At 41.3% G+C, this 15765-nt stretch overlaps 1 protein-coding gene across 3 annotated transcripts in view; it reads right to left on the bottom strand.

Annotated features, from left to right (window-relative positions):
• Positions 1 to 15196, bottom strand: part of si:ch211-267e7.3 (ADAMTS-like protein 2) — a 67932-nt gene extending 52736 nt beyond the window's left edge. For all 3 annotated transcript variants that reach the window (XM_041991329.1, XM_041991330.1, XM_041991331.1), the window contains exons 1-2: positions 15104 to 15196; positions 5293 to 5393 (exon numbers count right to left, since the gene is read on the bottom strand). In XM_041991329.1, the coding sequence (XP_041847263.1) occupies positions 5293 to 5393; positions 15104 to 15196 (194 nt within the window). The remainder of the gene's footprint in view (positions 1 to 5292; positions 5394 to 15103) is intronic.
• Between the last annotated feature and the right edge of the window lie 569 nt (positions 15197 to 15765).

Raw genomic sequence — 15765 nt, 5'->3', positions numbered from 1 at the left:
GTAGTTAACCAGCTAACGGAGCTAAGCGGGCTAAAGCTATGGCACACTGTTAGCCGGCTAAAAACTGCGGTTGTGCTACACTCTCCCTTCTTTCTGCGGATATTGGATACCTGTCAGTCAAATGGATATGACCCTAATTATGCCGAATTTCAAGATTAAATAACATCCAAACGGATGAGTTAGAAAAAAATGACAGTTGTCATGAAGGTAACTTGATCTATTTTGCAATTTTTTGCACTTCCACATAGGCTTCACATTTTACAGGCGGAGGTTGCCGCTTGTAACACGTGTTATAGCACAGATTTATTAGCATGCAGCACCTTTTCGCAAAATGCCATGAGATTGAATGTGTAATGTTAAACTTGGAAATTACTATAGCTAAATTAAATATCAAATATCATTGTAACCTATCGATCAAACCAGCATATATCTTTTTCTGTGTATTCCGCCTATCATAATGGCATTATGAACTATGTCGTCAGGTGTGCAACAGCTGAATAAACATCAGCACAATGAAACTTACAGCATTATCATACGTTCCGGTTAGCTGGCTGGTTTGTTCACTTCCAGGCTTGCATTATGCTGGCTGCCTGCCTGTGACTGCTAAGGTACAGAGAAGATTCTGGCAACGGAGAAGCCGACGGGGAAATTAGAGTCAAAATGTGGGAAGTGCCTGAGTGAATGACAGAAAAGATGAATGTTTATTAAATGTTGCTTCTTTCAATTCAGTTAAACTGATGGCTGCACTGCTTCTGTTTTCTTCTTTGTCTGTTTCTTCTTCTACTTCTTCATCTGACTTTTCGGCAGACTGTACACCTTTCAGTACATTACCGCCCCCACAGGTGAAGGCAAGAATTGCAACTTTTAGATGCAACCCTTCTCTAACACACCTGAATCAAATGAATGGCTCGTTACCAGGCCTCTGCAGAGCTGAATGACATGCAGATGACATCTGATTCAAGTGTGCTGGAGAAGGGTTGCATCTAAAAGGTGCAGGATGGTAGATCTAGAGGACCGAACTTGGGCACCCTTGCTGTAACAGATGGGCTGATAAAAACAAATGCATCATGCTTGAAAGAAGAAAATATATTTAAAGGGATTGTCTTGAGTTAAAATTGAGATATGAGTAGTCGATGCAGTTCCTCCACCTTTTTGCCTCCCGTGATAGATAGTAAAAAAAATTGGGGGGGGGAAGCCTCAGTGAGAAAAACTGGTGTCAAGCCAGGTTTCAGTTAAAAAGAGACAGTTGATCTTGTTACCTAAAATCAGATCACTGATGATAAAAGACTTTTAAAAGTGCCATGTTAAAAGCTGAGGGTGAATTCTGTTGTGGTATAGTGTAGTATAGTGGATGGCAACTTCTGATAATGGAGCTAGTGTGTGGGTGTGATTGGAGATGTTTGTCATGTCTGCTAGTGATGTGTACTGGAATAAGGTCTACTGTAGATGAGGTTGTGACTGGAGGAAATGTGTTGTGGCTGTTGTTCTGTACCGTCAATTTGTAAAGGGTTTATTTGAGCGAAGAGTCTGCTTAATGGATATAACATTCAATCAAACTGAATTTATAAAGCACTTTTCATGCGGGGGCAACACAAAGTGCTTTAGATGAAAAATCAATTTATGCATATTAAGACAAAAAGAAACTACATAACAGAAAAAAAAAGTTACGGTTGCACGCAGGAACATGCATGTATACACACAAAGCAGGGCCGTAACAACAGAAAGAGGCCTCACCATATGTCTTGGTCCTCATTCTTGGAACAACTAATAGACCGCTACCAGAGGACCTCAGGGTCCGTGAGGGTTCATAATTTAAAAGCAAGTTGGATAAATAAAAGGGCCCAAGACCATTAAGACATTTATAAACTACTCAAAAAACTTTAAACATTATCTCTAATTAATTGTCTCCAACTACCGGCCCGTCTCAAAATTCCAATTTCTTTCAAAGGTTGTGGAGAAAATGGTCTTTCAACAAATCCAGTCTCTCTTGGAAGAAAGTCTTTCAGTCTGATTTTAAATCCCATCACAACATTGAGATGGCACTTTCAAAAGTTTTAAATGATCTGATTCTGGTGATGCTGCTATCTTAGTGCTTTTAGAACTGAGGACTGCCTTTGACACAATAGACCACAGAATTCTTCTGTCCTGTCTTAAATAATGTGTAGGTCTACAAGGATCTGTTTTTAAATAGTTCAAATCACTGCAGTAGTAGATGTTGTTCTGCATCAGCCCCACTTTCTTGGTAACAAAGATGTGGACAAGGATGGCAGTGGTGTGGGGGGTGAGAGAGGGGCGGAGATGAGAAATGTTTCTCAAATGAAAATATGCAGACCGGGTGATACTGTTAATGTGGGAGTGAAAGGAAAGAGTGCTGTCGAGGACTCTTTACCTGAGGGGAGGGAAGGACAGGAGAGTTGTTTATGGAAATAGGAAAACTGTTGGATTTGGAGCGAGTGTGGGGCGTGTCTACCACGAGGACTTCTGTTTTAGAACTGTTAAGTTTGAGGAAGTTGGATGAAAACCAAGAATGAATTTCTTGTAGACAGGTGGTGAGGGAGGTTGGTGGAAGTGAAGAGGATGGTTTGGTATAGAGGTAGAGCTGGGTGTTGTTCGCGTAGCAATGAAAATTAATATTGTGTCTGCGAAAGATGTAACCAAGCAGAAGAATGTAGATAATGAAAAGGAGGGGCCCCAGGACTGGACTGAATGACACCAGAGTAGTACGCAGATTTAGGTAAGGAGAGACTGTCCTTGTATAGCATTACATGATTATTGTACATTTATTTGTGTATAGTGAGTCCAGTTTTGTTATAGAGTCGTTCCAGTTGTCGTACTTGGGATTTCAGCCGATGGAGGGCAGGAGTGAACCAGGGTGCAGAGCTGGTGAAGGAGACGGATCTGGTTTTCAGTGGAGCATGAGTATTCAGAAGAGTATGGAGATTGTTGTTGTAGTGGGAAACCAGGTCATCAGGTGAGCAGTTGGTATGTGGACTGGGAAAATTGATGATTTCAGAAGAAAAAGTCTCAATGTTGATGTCCTTAACACTACGGAATGAGATGGTCCGGGGGAGAATGATTCTGGACAGAAGGAGGTTGACATTGAAAGTTATGGGCCTATGGTCATTGCAAGGAAGCACACGAGGTTTGCAGTCAATGGGAGTGATACCAGAGCAGCAGACTAAATCCAAGATATGACCTTTACATTGAGTTGGGAAAAAAGACAAACTTTCTAGACAAGATGAAAAGTCTTTGGAGAGAGCATTACTGTTATTGTCCATATGAATAATAGAGTCACCGAGAATAATTGCGTTTGAAGACAGAGATGATAAAAGTGTCAGGAGGTTTGAGAAGTCATTTAAAAAGTCCTTGTTATGTTTTGGAGGACGGTAGATGGTAGCAACAATTGTAGGAGAGGGCCCAGGCAGCAGTGATGCAGAGTACTGGAAGGAGGAGAACACGGGAACAGCAGGCAGATGTAAACAAACCCCGGCGGAGCTGACTCATTGAGCGAGGCCTTTCAGTGAGCCACAAGAAGTCTAGCTTTCCATCCACAAGAACATCTTGGAGCAGATTCCTTTGCTGCTGAGAGAGTGGATGTTAAGGAGGCCGAAGCTGACGGTGGTGGAATTGTTCTTGGCTGCAAAGTTAGCCGACCCAGGCAAGCTGGCCAGGACTCTGTGATTAACACTCGGCCAGCAGTATGGGGATGACGTGTGTAGTGGACCAAGTCAGTTTAATGGAGTAAGAGTCATTGTAATGGAGCTTACTGCCCGATCCACGGTGAATGTATCTCTGACGGGGTTGAAAGGCGATGTCCGGGTGGATGTCAAGACCAGGTGGTGGCTGTGGAGAGCAGATGTGGCGTTGAAGTTTTAAAAGTTCAGCAGCAGAATACTGGAGGAGTGCGCCTGCTTGCAGGTGGACAATGGCCACAAGGAGCCAGCCGACTGCAAACAAGCAGGTCTGGAGAATCCACATCACTTCTTAGGAATGAAAACAAGCGAGCCAGAGGTCCCAGGTAAGAATCTGTCCAAAATTAGCCACGGGTAAAACTGCCTACAGAAAGGCAGCATCGATATCGGTATGTAGATCGATAATTCCATCCAATGCGGTACAAACGGTGTTTTGTTTAATTTAAAATTTAAATTTTACTGGTGAGCAGCGGCGACAGACACGGCAGCGTTCACTCAATCGGACATCGGAATTTTGTTATGTTTGCATTAAAAAAATGGAAATAAATGACACTTTAAGACCTATAAAGCAGTGGTTCTCAACTGGTGAGGCCTTTACCTGGGCAAAATGTTGTTGGGAGCTAAAAATACTACCAGTGTTTCTTATATATTCAGTTAGAGGGTACATGGCTGAAGCTGAGTGTTGTTTTATTTTAACTGCTTCTCATTTGTTGCTCTTTTTTTATTCCGTGTTTGTGCATGTAAGCACTTTTAATAATTTATTTGAGTCACTGGTTGTTATTTAGGGGTGATGGTGACTGTCAAATTCAAACCAGTTGAAACCCACTGATATAATGAGTATTCATGAGATTTTGAACATTTGTTGTGTTGGGAAATTAACTGACATGGAATGATCATGATTATTTCTCTGATAAAAAAATTGTAGCAAGAACATCTAGGAAGTTGACGTCCTATAACGCAGAACAACAGCAGGAGGAGGTGAGAGGGAGGTTACTGTAGAAAAATGTCACATCTAGCTGGTAACAGATGATGAGGAAGCAGAAACTGGGAGTACAGACGTTGTGGTATTGGGTAGAAAGAAAGAGGTGGAGAACAGGACAGAAAAAGTTGATTGTGTGGAAATCAGTTTATTTCAACCATTGCTTCCATAAGGCCTCCTGATTTTACTGAAAACTCATCCTCCCCCCTCAGTGAGAAAAGTAACTCACTAAATGTTAGAGAAGCTGCTGACAGAAGCAAAGTCGTGGGTCTAGTCATCAATATACACAACATCATCTTCCAGGATGTTCTGAAGTTCTGCTCATCATCCATTATGTTACCTCTGAAAAGTAGCATGAGTTTTACACAAACCAAAATCCATCACTGTGTTCTGGATAACCTGTCTGGAGTCAGAAAAACTTCTTTCAGAGGCTTTGGCAGATAAAAGTATCTGACAACAACCCGTTAAAGTAGCCCCACATGAGTTTCCAAATTTAAAACTCTGTGTTTCTGTGTTTTGATGCCAGACTGATATTTATTATGTACTTTCCTGGAAACGTCCTGCAGAAAGTCTGACAAAGTTCAGTAGTGGAGCTTTGTGTGTTTGATGTAATAACTCTACCTCTGGATGAGACAGTGTCTTTCATGACTCCTCACGCCTCCTCCACAGCTTCTGGAACAGGAAGACCAACTGGACCACTCCCCCCACCACTGAAATACCTCCTGGAAAGAAATTGTTGACATTTAACATGGTTCATTTTTGAGGCGATTAAGATCTGATAATGATGTACTGCTGCCATGAAACAGCCTTCTGGAATTGTAATTAAGTTTTCATCTGCATTTACAAACATGTAGAATTTCTCTTGCAGATTAATAGCAGTGTATATATGTTTTTTTATATATCTTATTTAATTTATTTTTACATACAATGATAAAATAAATACTAATAACTTTCAGAAGTTAAAAAATGATCTGATAATTGTCATGTATCGGTATTGGTCCTGTTGGATGTCATTTAACACCACCAGCTTTTAAAGTTTTTTCTATTTTTTTAAGTTTTATAGTCATTTACTAAATAACAATTATTTCAGTGATAAAATATTATCTTTAATCAGAGAAGTCACAATGTTAGATTACTTAAATAAGTGAAAGTGGTTTAAATTTAAAGTTAGGAATATTAGTATTCAGAGGACTATGGCTACTTCAAGATGACAGCAACAACCAGAACTATTATCCCAAATAAATCATTTATACAGCCAACGTCATATCATGGTAAAAGGTTAGAAAGTTCCAGCAGAACAATCAAGGGATGTGTGGTCAGGAATGAAATAGCTCACCAGTTTCAAGTTAAAGGCGAATCAGACTGATGGAAGGCTGAACAGAACTAATGAGCAGGAGATGTTCTTCAATAGGATCAACGGGACTTCCTGTCGCACCTCCACTCTGTCACCCTGGAGCTCAGTCATGGACCTTAACACAGCCTCATCTCCCCCACAACAGAACATACTAAGACATCCTCTTTCTCCACCTCCAGCCTGTCTGTCTCTTGCAGACAGGTGAAGAAACAACTGGAGAAACTGAACCGAAACAAGGCTGCAAGTCCAGATGGTGTCAGCCCCAGGGTTCTGAAAACCAGCTCAGAACATCTTATTTGGATTATTCAGCACCTTTTCAACACCAGCCTGAGTCAGAAAAGAGTTCCGGTGCTGTTGGAAACATCTTGCCTTGTTCCCGTACTTAAAAAATCCCAACCATCTGAACCAAATGACTACAGACGAGTCGCTCTAACATTGTTATTGACTCACCTCGGTAAGTGAACACCCTTCAGGACCCATTACAGTTTTATTATCGTATCGTTCTTGGGTTTGAAGAACTACCTTCAAACCGAAGTACTACCTGCTTCAGAGAGCCCACTCTCATCTGGACCAATCAGGCAGCACTTTGAGGATCATGCTCGTTGTCTTCTCAAGTGCTTTTAACACAGTTCATCTGCTCTGTAAGGTCCATAAATTTCAGGTGGGTACCTATCACCACCAGGATTTATGACTAGCTAACAAACAGACCAGTATGTGAGACTGAGAGGTTGTGTGTGTGGTCAGCAGACCTGGAGTACCACAAGGGCCTGTACTCTGATTACTCTGCAGCTGAGGGGACTATCGGTGATGGATAAGAAGCTGTGTAAAGAGAATCGGTCAGTTTGAGAGATGGTGCAGAAATAATCCCCTAATCTTTAACACAAACAAAACAAAAGATACGACTGTTGACTTCAGGAGGAAGAGGAGTGAACAAAACACTGTTTACATCCTGAGAGAAGAGGTGGAGGTGGTGGAGGAATACAAGTACCTCGGAGTTCAGCTGGACAACAGACTGGATTGGAAATGCCTGGAAATTCTATATCTGAACCAAGATGTTTCATATCTTCTATCAGTCTGTGGTGGAGAGCTTAGTCTAAGCCTAACCCCACCCAGAAACAGAACCACAGACTTAAACAAACTGGACAAACTGATCCAGAAGTTCTGGTTCTGTTCTGGGGACTGATCTGGATCCTGGAGCACATTGTCCAGAGATGAATGTGTGATGGGGCCAAAGAGGGTGATTGCTTAATTTGATGCATGAACTGTTGTATTTTAAATGCATGTTTTATTTTGTGAGACCTTGTGGTTTTATGGAGTGCAACGTGATTTTATTGACACCCTCTGGAAACCAATCAAGCACTTAGCAAATGAGACCAATTAGAGACAGGTGTAAGCAGTTCTGAGAGTTGGAACCCTGTCAACGAGAAAAGTGTGGTTGTTAAAACACTGTCATCCTCAACGGGAGCAACATCCATGGCTTGCTCCATTAAAGTTGTGTTTATTCTCAAATCCATCCATAGAGTAAGCAGGATGATCTTTTCCAACTTGTCTCTACACGCCTCCATGTCCCACCGTCATAACGGAGAAATGACAGAAGTATGGCCTTGTTATGCCATGCATGGGTTAATTGGGTTAAAAATATTAATGCAATTATATTAGTTACCACCTATACAAATTAATGTATAATATATAGTGTAAGTACATGTATAATATATTAATTCTAAGGCTGTCATAAATAACGCATTAATGGCTGTAACTAATGTAATTAATTGCGGTAAATTAATTAATTTTTGCCTTAATTTTAAGGCATTTAAAGCATGCACAGCATCCGTCATTTATGACGACGAGACATGGACGGAAACAGATGACTGGGTTCAGAGATTCATCATCTTCACCCTCATGGGAATGAGAGTTTATGTTTATGTTTATTGAGATCCCCTTCAGGGTCAGCAGCATGCTGCATCAGCTATTCTTCCTGGGGTCAGTTTACAGTAGAAAAAGTATACAATTTACATTTTTCACAGATTACAAATTAAATTTTAAAATAACATTTTGATCGTCTTACTTTTTCAACTAATACAATATTAATTCCCATACATTGTCATAATTTATACATTAGAGAGTGTTTTGAAACTCATGCTTTTCACACATTTTTTAAAAACACTTTTCTGAAGTTTTTCCTCCGTGTCTGCCTCCTCCTCCTCCTCCTCCTCCTCCCTCTCCTGGTGTGAATCATGACTACTGTCAGTGATCAGCTGATCGGCTTTTCTGTTGCCAGCACCGTCTTTCTTGTTACATTTGTTTATCATTCAACTGAGAAGGAGGAAACTAGCTCAGTTAGATATCGTTGTATAGTGTTTGCCTTCATTTCATATCACTTTTCAGTATTAATGAGGTTTGCCAGTGACAGCTGTAAAATCTAAGACAGCCGAGCACACATCTACTTCAGATACACAGGGTCTAGAAAAATTTAGATGAGGGCTAGACAGGGGACTGACCAGCAAAAGGGTGGCACAAATGACATATTTATTTAAGGTTTTGATTTTATTAAAGATTTGACTGATTATTACAACTACAACAAATCTTCTAATGTAAAAAATGCAAAGAAAAATCAGAGTGAATATTGCCTTGGTCTTTTACTTGATACAGTACAGTAAAAACGGGCATATTTCAGGTATAGTTGCGAATGGTGATTAATCATGATTGATTAATTTGTAAACTGATTAATCTGACACATACACACATATATATACACTGCTATATATATATATATATATATATATATATATATATATATATATATATATATATATATATATATATATTAGTGCTGGGCAACTATTAAACATTTTAATCGCAATTAAACGCATTGTTAGGTGCAAAATATCTCTTTCCATTAAAAAGAGGCCTACGGCTATATAAAGACAATGCAGTAAATTTTGGTTTACAAACACTAAATCAGGGGTCTCCAACCTGCGGCTCTGGAACCACAAGTGGCTTTCTGGTGTCACACTCAGCCGTGACCGCCTGCTCTCTGGGTCTGCCATTCCCTCATCAACTCAACCACTTCCACCTGCTGGTGCCACCTGTCAATTATCACCTGACTCCAGCGTTCATCTCTGGACTGATTCCCTGTTGCCAACTCTGCCTGCTCCTGACCACCGGCTTTCAGCTCAGCCCTGCCCTGAATCTGCCTGAAGTCATCTCTGATTCCCCGGTACCGACTCGCCTGTTTCTGACCTTGCTTTTTGTCTCAGCGCTGTTCAATCTCTGGATCTACCTGGATCACATCTGAAAGGACAGGCATTCGCAAAGAGTCTCACCCACTTTGAACAATTTCACATCATCCTGTTGTCATCTCCTGAACTTCTGTTCACTCACCAGTCCTGTATTCTCTGAGTCAGTCCTGTTGGTCCAGAGGAAAACCTGTTTACCGGGCAAGCGGGAGACTCGATACCAACCCGTACCTACAGCAGTTGGAGGAGGAGCCACCCGACCTTACCCAGAGAAAATAATAAAGCTTGTTCTTCTTTTATTCCTGACTCTTGTTGCATTTGGGTCCACAGCCTCCCCGTTACAATATATATTAAGTTTCCTTTTTGAACAGTCTGGTAACATCTGCGTCTCTAAAGGAGTTTTATTTAGCTGTCTGAGGGAAAAATGGCTCTTTGGATTGGAAAGGCTGCAGACCCCTGCACTAAACACATAAACAGGTTTAGCAGCAGTTTTCTCTTTAAACAGCAACAGTTAAAATATTTCTTCATATAAAATCAAATATTTATGAGAAAGAAGGATGAAATGTTCAGGATTTACTAACTAAAAGGTAAAAGTCAGCAGGATGAATTTAAAGCTGTGAAGCTGCTTCCTTCTAAACACAGAAGGAACAATATGTGATGAATATCAGCATCAGGTGAACAGACAGAAAGCAGGATTAGAATCTCACAGCTTCTAGATGGTGAGGAGAGAGAAATATTCACAATATGCACAATAACTTCCATCCATGCTCCTTCAGTGTTTCATTATCCAGATTTCTGGCCTATAAATTCTCTAACCTTTAATTCTTAGCTTCACTGTTTAGCTTCACCTCTGCACCTGCAGCCTCCGCTACCGGGAGTTAAGGGTTAACATCTCGTTTCTGGGTGTAACGTCAGGTCTGTAGATGTAACTATAAACATGTGTGGTATCAACAGAAAGTCCAGAATCTCAGCTACCAGCTCAGTAAAACCATTTCTATCACCAACAAACACAGTTAAGACAACAAACAATTTAAAAACCAGGTACACAAAGTCCAAACACACATGTAAACACAGATGATGTTTCCCCATGAACATGAACAAACGACTCCTCTTCTGAAAGCTCACATCTCACAGATTCCACAGCTGGAAGTTTCATCTCGCTACGACCAAGATTCACCGAATCAGAGGCAGAAGAAAACCCGATTTATGCTGCACGTTTGTAAAAGTCAGAAAGCATGTCTTACCTTTGCTGTCTTGCATAAATTAAAGCTGCATTTATTAAAAAATAAAAATAAATAAATAAAAAGGTTCTCATTGTCTTTTGAGAGCGGTTTCTTGTCCAAAAATCACGATATTCTGCCATCTGCATGAGTTTAGACAAAGAGAAAAGTCAGTTCTTCTTCTTCTTTCTTAAGTTCCAGACAGAAAATGTGTCTTCATTTTAGGGCATGCATCTCCTGTGCAAGAGACCAGAGTTCGAATCCCACAATGGACATGTTACAATGGAGCAAATATGAACACGTTCCAGTTGGGACCTTAGGCAAGACCCTTAACGCTACTGCCTAACTACCTCATCAGGAGTGCAATCAAACAGAAAGACATACAGGCCAGGAAAATAAACCATCTCATCTCCACTAACCCTGCTAAAGTGTGCTCCCAGTGGCAGGATAATCCCACACATGCTAAACCCACCAAGACTGGAGAAGGAACAATACTGGAAAAACATATGGGATAAGAAGGCATCACATAACAATAAAGCACAGAGGTTAAAAAAACTGAGAGTGGACCACAGCACCCTCCTTGAACAAAGTCCAGTAACCGCCACAGTGGCAGACATCCAACAAAGACTGTCAGGTATGAAGAATTGGACCACACCTGGCCTGGACATGATCCACACGTGTTGTTTAAAGACACTAACTTCACTCCATGAGCACCTGTGGCACAAATGAACCAACTGCTGAGGGATGGACCCACCCCGAATGGTTGACAAAGGGATGTACGGTCCTGATACTGAAAGATCCCCAGAAGGGAACAGCCCCATCCAACTATCAGCTGATAACCTGTCTCTCCACAACATGGAAGCTCTTGTTGGGTATCATAGTTGCTAAGGTAAGTGAGCACATGGATCAATACATAACACACATGAGACACAGAAAGGCTTTGGTAAAGGTACCAGAGGAACAAACCACCAGCTGCTGGATGATAGAACTGTCACCCAAGACTGCAAAACCAGACAAACCTGTGCACTCTCTGGACTGATTATCAGAAAGCCTATGACTCAATGCCACATACATGGATCCTAGAATGCCTGAACTGTACAAGATCAACAACACAACCTCATTGCAAACTTAATGAGGCTGTGACAGACCACCCTTGAGTCAACTTTGAGTCTCCATCAAATATGGTATATACCAAGGAGATGATCTGTCCCCGCTGCTGTTCTGCATAGACCTGAACCCTCTCAGCCAATTAATGAACAAGTCTGACTATGACTACCAACTCAGGAATGGGGCCACCATCAGTCACCTCCCCTTGGATGGCTAAGAGCGAGCGAGACATTGACTCTTTGATCCACACAACCAGGATCTACAGTAGGGACACTGGAATGTCATTCAAACTGGAGAAATGTGGCTGAATGGTAATAAAAAGAGGGAAAGTAGTCAAAACAGAGGGCATTGCACTCCCAGAGGACAGAATAACAGATGTTGTGGAGAGCTAAAAGTACCTTGGCCTACCACAAGCAAATGGCAACCATGAAAAAGACACAAGGAAAGCTGCCACAGCCAAATATCTGCAATGAGTAAGGCAAGTCCTGAGAAGTCAGCTCAATGGCAAGAACAAGATCTAGGCAATTAACAGCTCTGCCCTGCCAGTGATCAGATACCCTGCTGGGATAATAAGCTGGCCAAAGGAGGAAGTTCAGACCACAGATGTTAAAACACTGTTCACCATGCATGAAAGGTTCCACCCTCCATACACTAAGCTCGAAGAGGGAGGCTGAGAACTAGTGAGCATCAGGGCCACTTTCCAAGATGAAACATCCAAGCTTCATGAATGTCTCAGGCAATGGAACCTGGAGGAGGATGAAATGGAGGAACCATCCTGGGAGGACAAGCCCCTGCATAAGATGTACCACCAACAGATAGCTGAAGTAGAGAATATGAACAAGCCCTACCAATGGCTAGAGAGGGCTGGACTAAAGGACAGCTCAGAGATGCTAATCATGCCAGCACAGGAGCAAGCCTTGAGTACCAGTGCAATTGAGGCCCAGATCTACCACACCAGGCAGGACTCCTGGTGTAGGCTGTGCAAAGAGGCCCCTGAAACAATCCAGCACCTCACAGCAGGGTGCAAGATGCTGGCAGGCAACGAATACATGGAACCCCATAACCAAGTAGTCGGCATAGTGTACAGAAAGATATGTGCAGAAGATGGACTGGAGACCCCTAGGTCACAATGGGAAATACCTCTCAAGGTGGTGGAAAATGAGAGGGTTAAGATCCTGTGGGACTTCTAGATACAGAGCGACAACATGGTGGTGGTCAACCAACCGAACATGGTGATCATGAGTAAGCATCAAAGGAAAGCTGTAGTGATCAATCTAGGAGAACGAAACACAAGAAACTGGGGAAACAACAATGACTTAAGGAAGAGCTGGAGAAAGCCTGGAAGGTAAAGGCAACAGTAGTATTAGGGGTCATCAGAGGACTGGGGGCCGTGTCCTTTGCCCGTTGCCTCAGCTGGAAAAAGCTAGATTTGACCACTGCACCGATCTGCTTGTCTATATTAAAATTACTGTCCATTTTTACACCCATATTGTAAACCTGACAGCAGGTTTACAATACTGTGCCAGAGGACCCACTGGCACCAGGACTAAAAACCATAACTTCTGTTACTACATCATATTTTTGCAGTGCCAGTTCTCTGGTCAGAGCCAGAACCAGAGCAATGGGGTACTGCTTACGACATCCATTCTGCTGTCCAGAAGCTTTAGCTGCATTAAGAGCTTGTCCTGACTGATTATTGGCAGCAGGAAGGCTGCCATCTTTCCAGTAAATATGCTCTGAAAAGTCTCCAGCTGGTCCAAAATGCTGCTGCGAGGGTTCTCATGACAACTAGCTGGAGACATCATATTTCTCCAATTTTAGCTTGTCTTCTTGGGCTCCCTGTCAAATCCAGGATAAAATTTAAAATGAATCTCCTCACATATAAAGCTCTCCATGACCAAGCATATTTCTGCATATCAAAAAGCTAATAGTTCCACATACTCGCAACAGAACACTTTGCTCTCAAGATTGCAGGTCTACTTGTGGTTCCCAGAGTCTCTAAGAGTTCAATGGGAGGCAAAGCTTTCGGTAATGATCTAATGATTTGGCCTTTATTATCTATCACTATTATCATAATCAAACACAGTATAAATATTATTGTCAAATAAAACTTTTTTATTAAAAAACTGAATGAAAGAAATTAATCATTTTAAATGTAAGCTTTTCAAATTTTTTAAATATAAAATAACAATGTAACGAAATAATAAAATAACTCTGTTATTCCCTTTTATGACACAATTGTTTGAGAAAAATAAAGTCAAGAGTGTAAATTAGCTTTAAAAAACTACTATTGGTTTGCTCTCATTCTGTGTTTTTTTGCCCCCAAAGCACTCTGTAAGAAAAATATCGCTCTCATATTGTTCGATACAGAGGGTAGTCCTGGTATCAATTATATCGATATTTGGATGGAACCCAGCCCTACTCGCCATCCCAACCAGTCGAGGCAGATGGCTAACCTCCCTGAGCCGGGTTCTGCCAGACAATTTTCCTTCCTCTTGAAAGGGAGTTTTTCCTTTCCACCGTCGCCCCGTGTATGTTCAGGATGTGGGACTGGATTGAAGAGTCGATGCAATCTGTTGGTTTTCCTTAACAAGACTATTACTGATGATGAATTGGCTTGAATGTCAATATGTCTGCAAAAGTGCCCTGAGATGACGTTGTTGTGAAGTGGTGCTATACAAATAAAGCTAAATCTAACTGAATCTACTCTTGACTGCTCGGAATTTCGAGACAACTGGAATGCACCATAACTGCAGGTTGTCATCATTGGTTACCACTGGTTACCACTAGTTACCACTAGTAAATCTGTACCAACACCTGAAGTTGTGCGAACAGCTGGTTGTTACCACTGGTTACAACTGGGAAAGCTGTACGAACCACCAGTTGTCACTAGAGGAAGAAAAATGGTTTGAAACAACTGTTTGGTGCCGTTGGTGATGTGTTATTTAAATACTGACAGAGATTTCCAGCCATCTGCAACGTCTGTTGATCGTAATTTAAAAAGACTCAAGCAGTTGGAAATCCCTTTGTCCACACTGAGCTGTTTAGCCACTAATTCTGGCCCTTATCAGAAAATATATCTTTCACTAATAAAGCAAAGATGTTTTTCTACCTAATTTAATATATTATACATGTATGCTTCAATATCCATGAACAGAACAATGAATCACTAGAATAAACTACCCCCCCACCCCAACACACTAGTAATGGCATACTACTAACACCGTGGGAATACTTTGTTGACTGTGTGGTGTAAACATTTTAACATCACCGTCACAACATGGATCCAAGAATTCCACAAAATTTCCAAGATATTCCCAGAAGGAAGCTGAGACATTCCTAACGGGCTGTTAGTAAAAAACTGAGGCAGTTGTAAGTTTACGATATAAAACTGACGATGATCCACCGGATCAAACAAAGTCCAGAACCAGAACTAGAACCAGAACCCGTCTGTAGCTTTGAGATCGATTTTTTCTTTTCTTTCTTTTTTTTTTTTTTGGTTTTTGTTTTTTTACCTTAACGGGTCGGTGGTTGGTCAGCGGGAGAGCCGGGAGGTGAATGAGTAGGAAGGAGCAGACAGGGAGAGCTAAGCCTCCGTTACCGAACATGGTTCATTCATGTCACACACCGAGACCACTTCCTTTACCTCCGCCCCAATCCTCACCGTGGAGCTACGCCCCCTGCTCGCCTCCAGACCCCCCACCCCCACCATGATCTGCACCGTGGATTTGTATTTATTTCTGACTTACATTTCTGTTAATGTTTGTTTTTGTGATTGATTAAAGTTCTGCTGAGTTCCCAGATTTCCTTTGGGATCAATATTCACTCGCTTTTTTTTATCCTTTTGTTTTCATGGGCTGTTCTTTCTGGAAAAAGACAGATCTCTGGCACTATCTGTTGATTTTATTATCTTCCATAATCCATTTACTTGTATTTTCTAAAATCTGCCTTAATTGACCTATTTCAGTTTTTTCTGGTAAGAAATTCTAGATTTGTATAAATTGTCCAAGTACAATGAAGCTGGTCAGTAAAGACACTTAAAACCCCACTCATTGTACTGTATCAGCTAAAGGTTCAAACAAACTAACAATCCACAGATTTAGTTTTTGTTCCATTTTAGAAAAACTGGCACATTTTTCTGGAAATGCAGTTAGCATATTTAAGTTGGATAAACATT

Source organism: Melanotaenia boesemani, chromosome 8 (genome assembly GCF_017639745.1).
Source record: "Melanotaenia boesemani isolate fMelBoe1 chromosome 8, fMelBoe1.pri, whole genome shotgun sequence".
Classification (NCBI taxonomy): Eukaryota; Metazoa; Chordata; class Actinopteri; order Atheriniformes; family Melanotaeniidae; genus Melanotaenia; species Melanotaenia boesemani.
The sequence above is the reverse complement of the archived record's forward strand: the minus strand, read 5'-3'. Positions and strand labels throughout refer to the sequence as shown.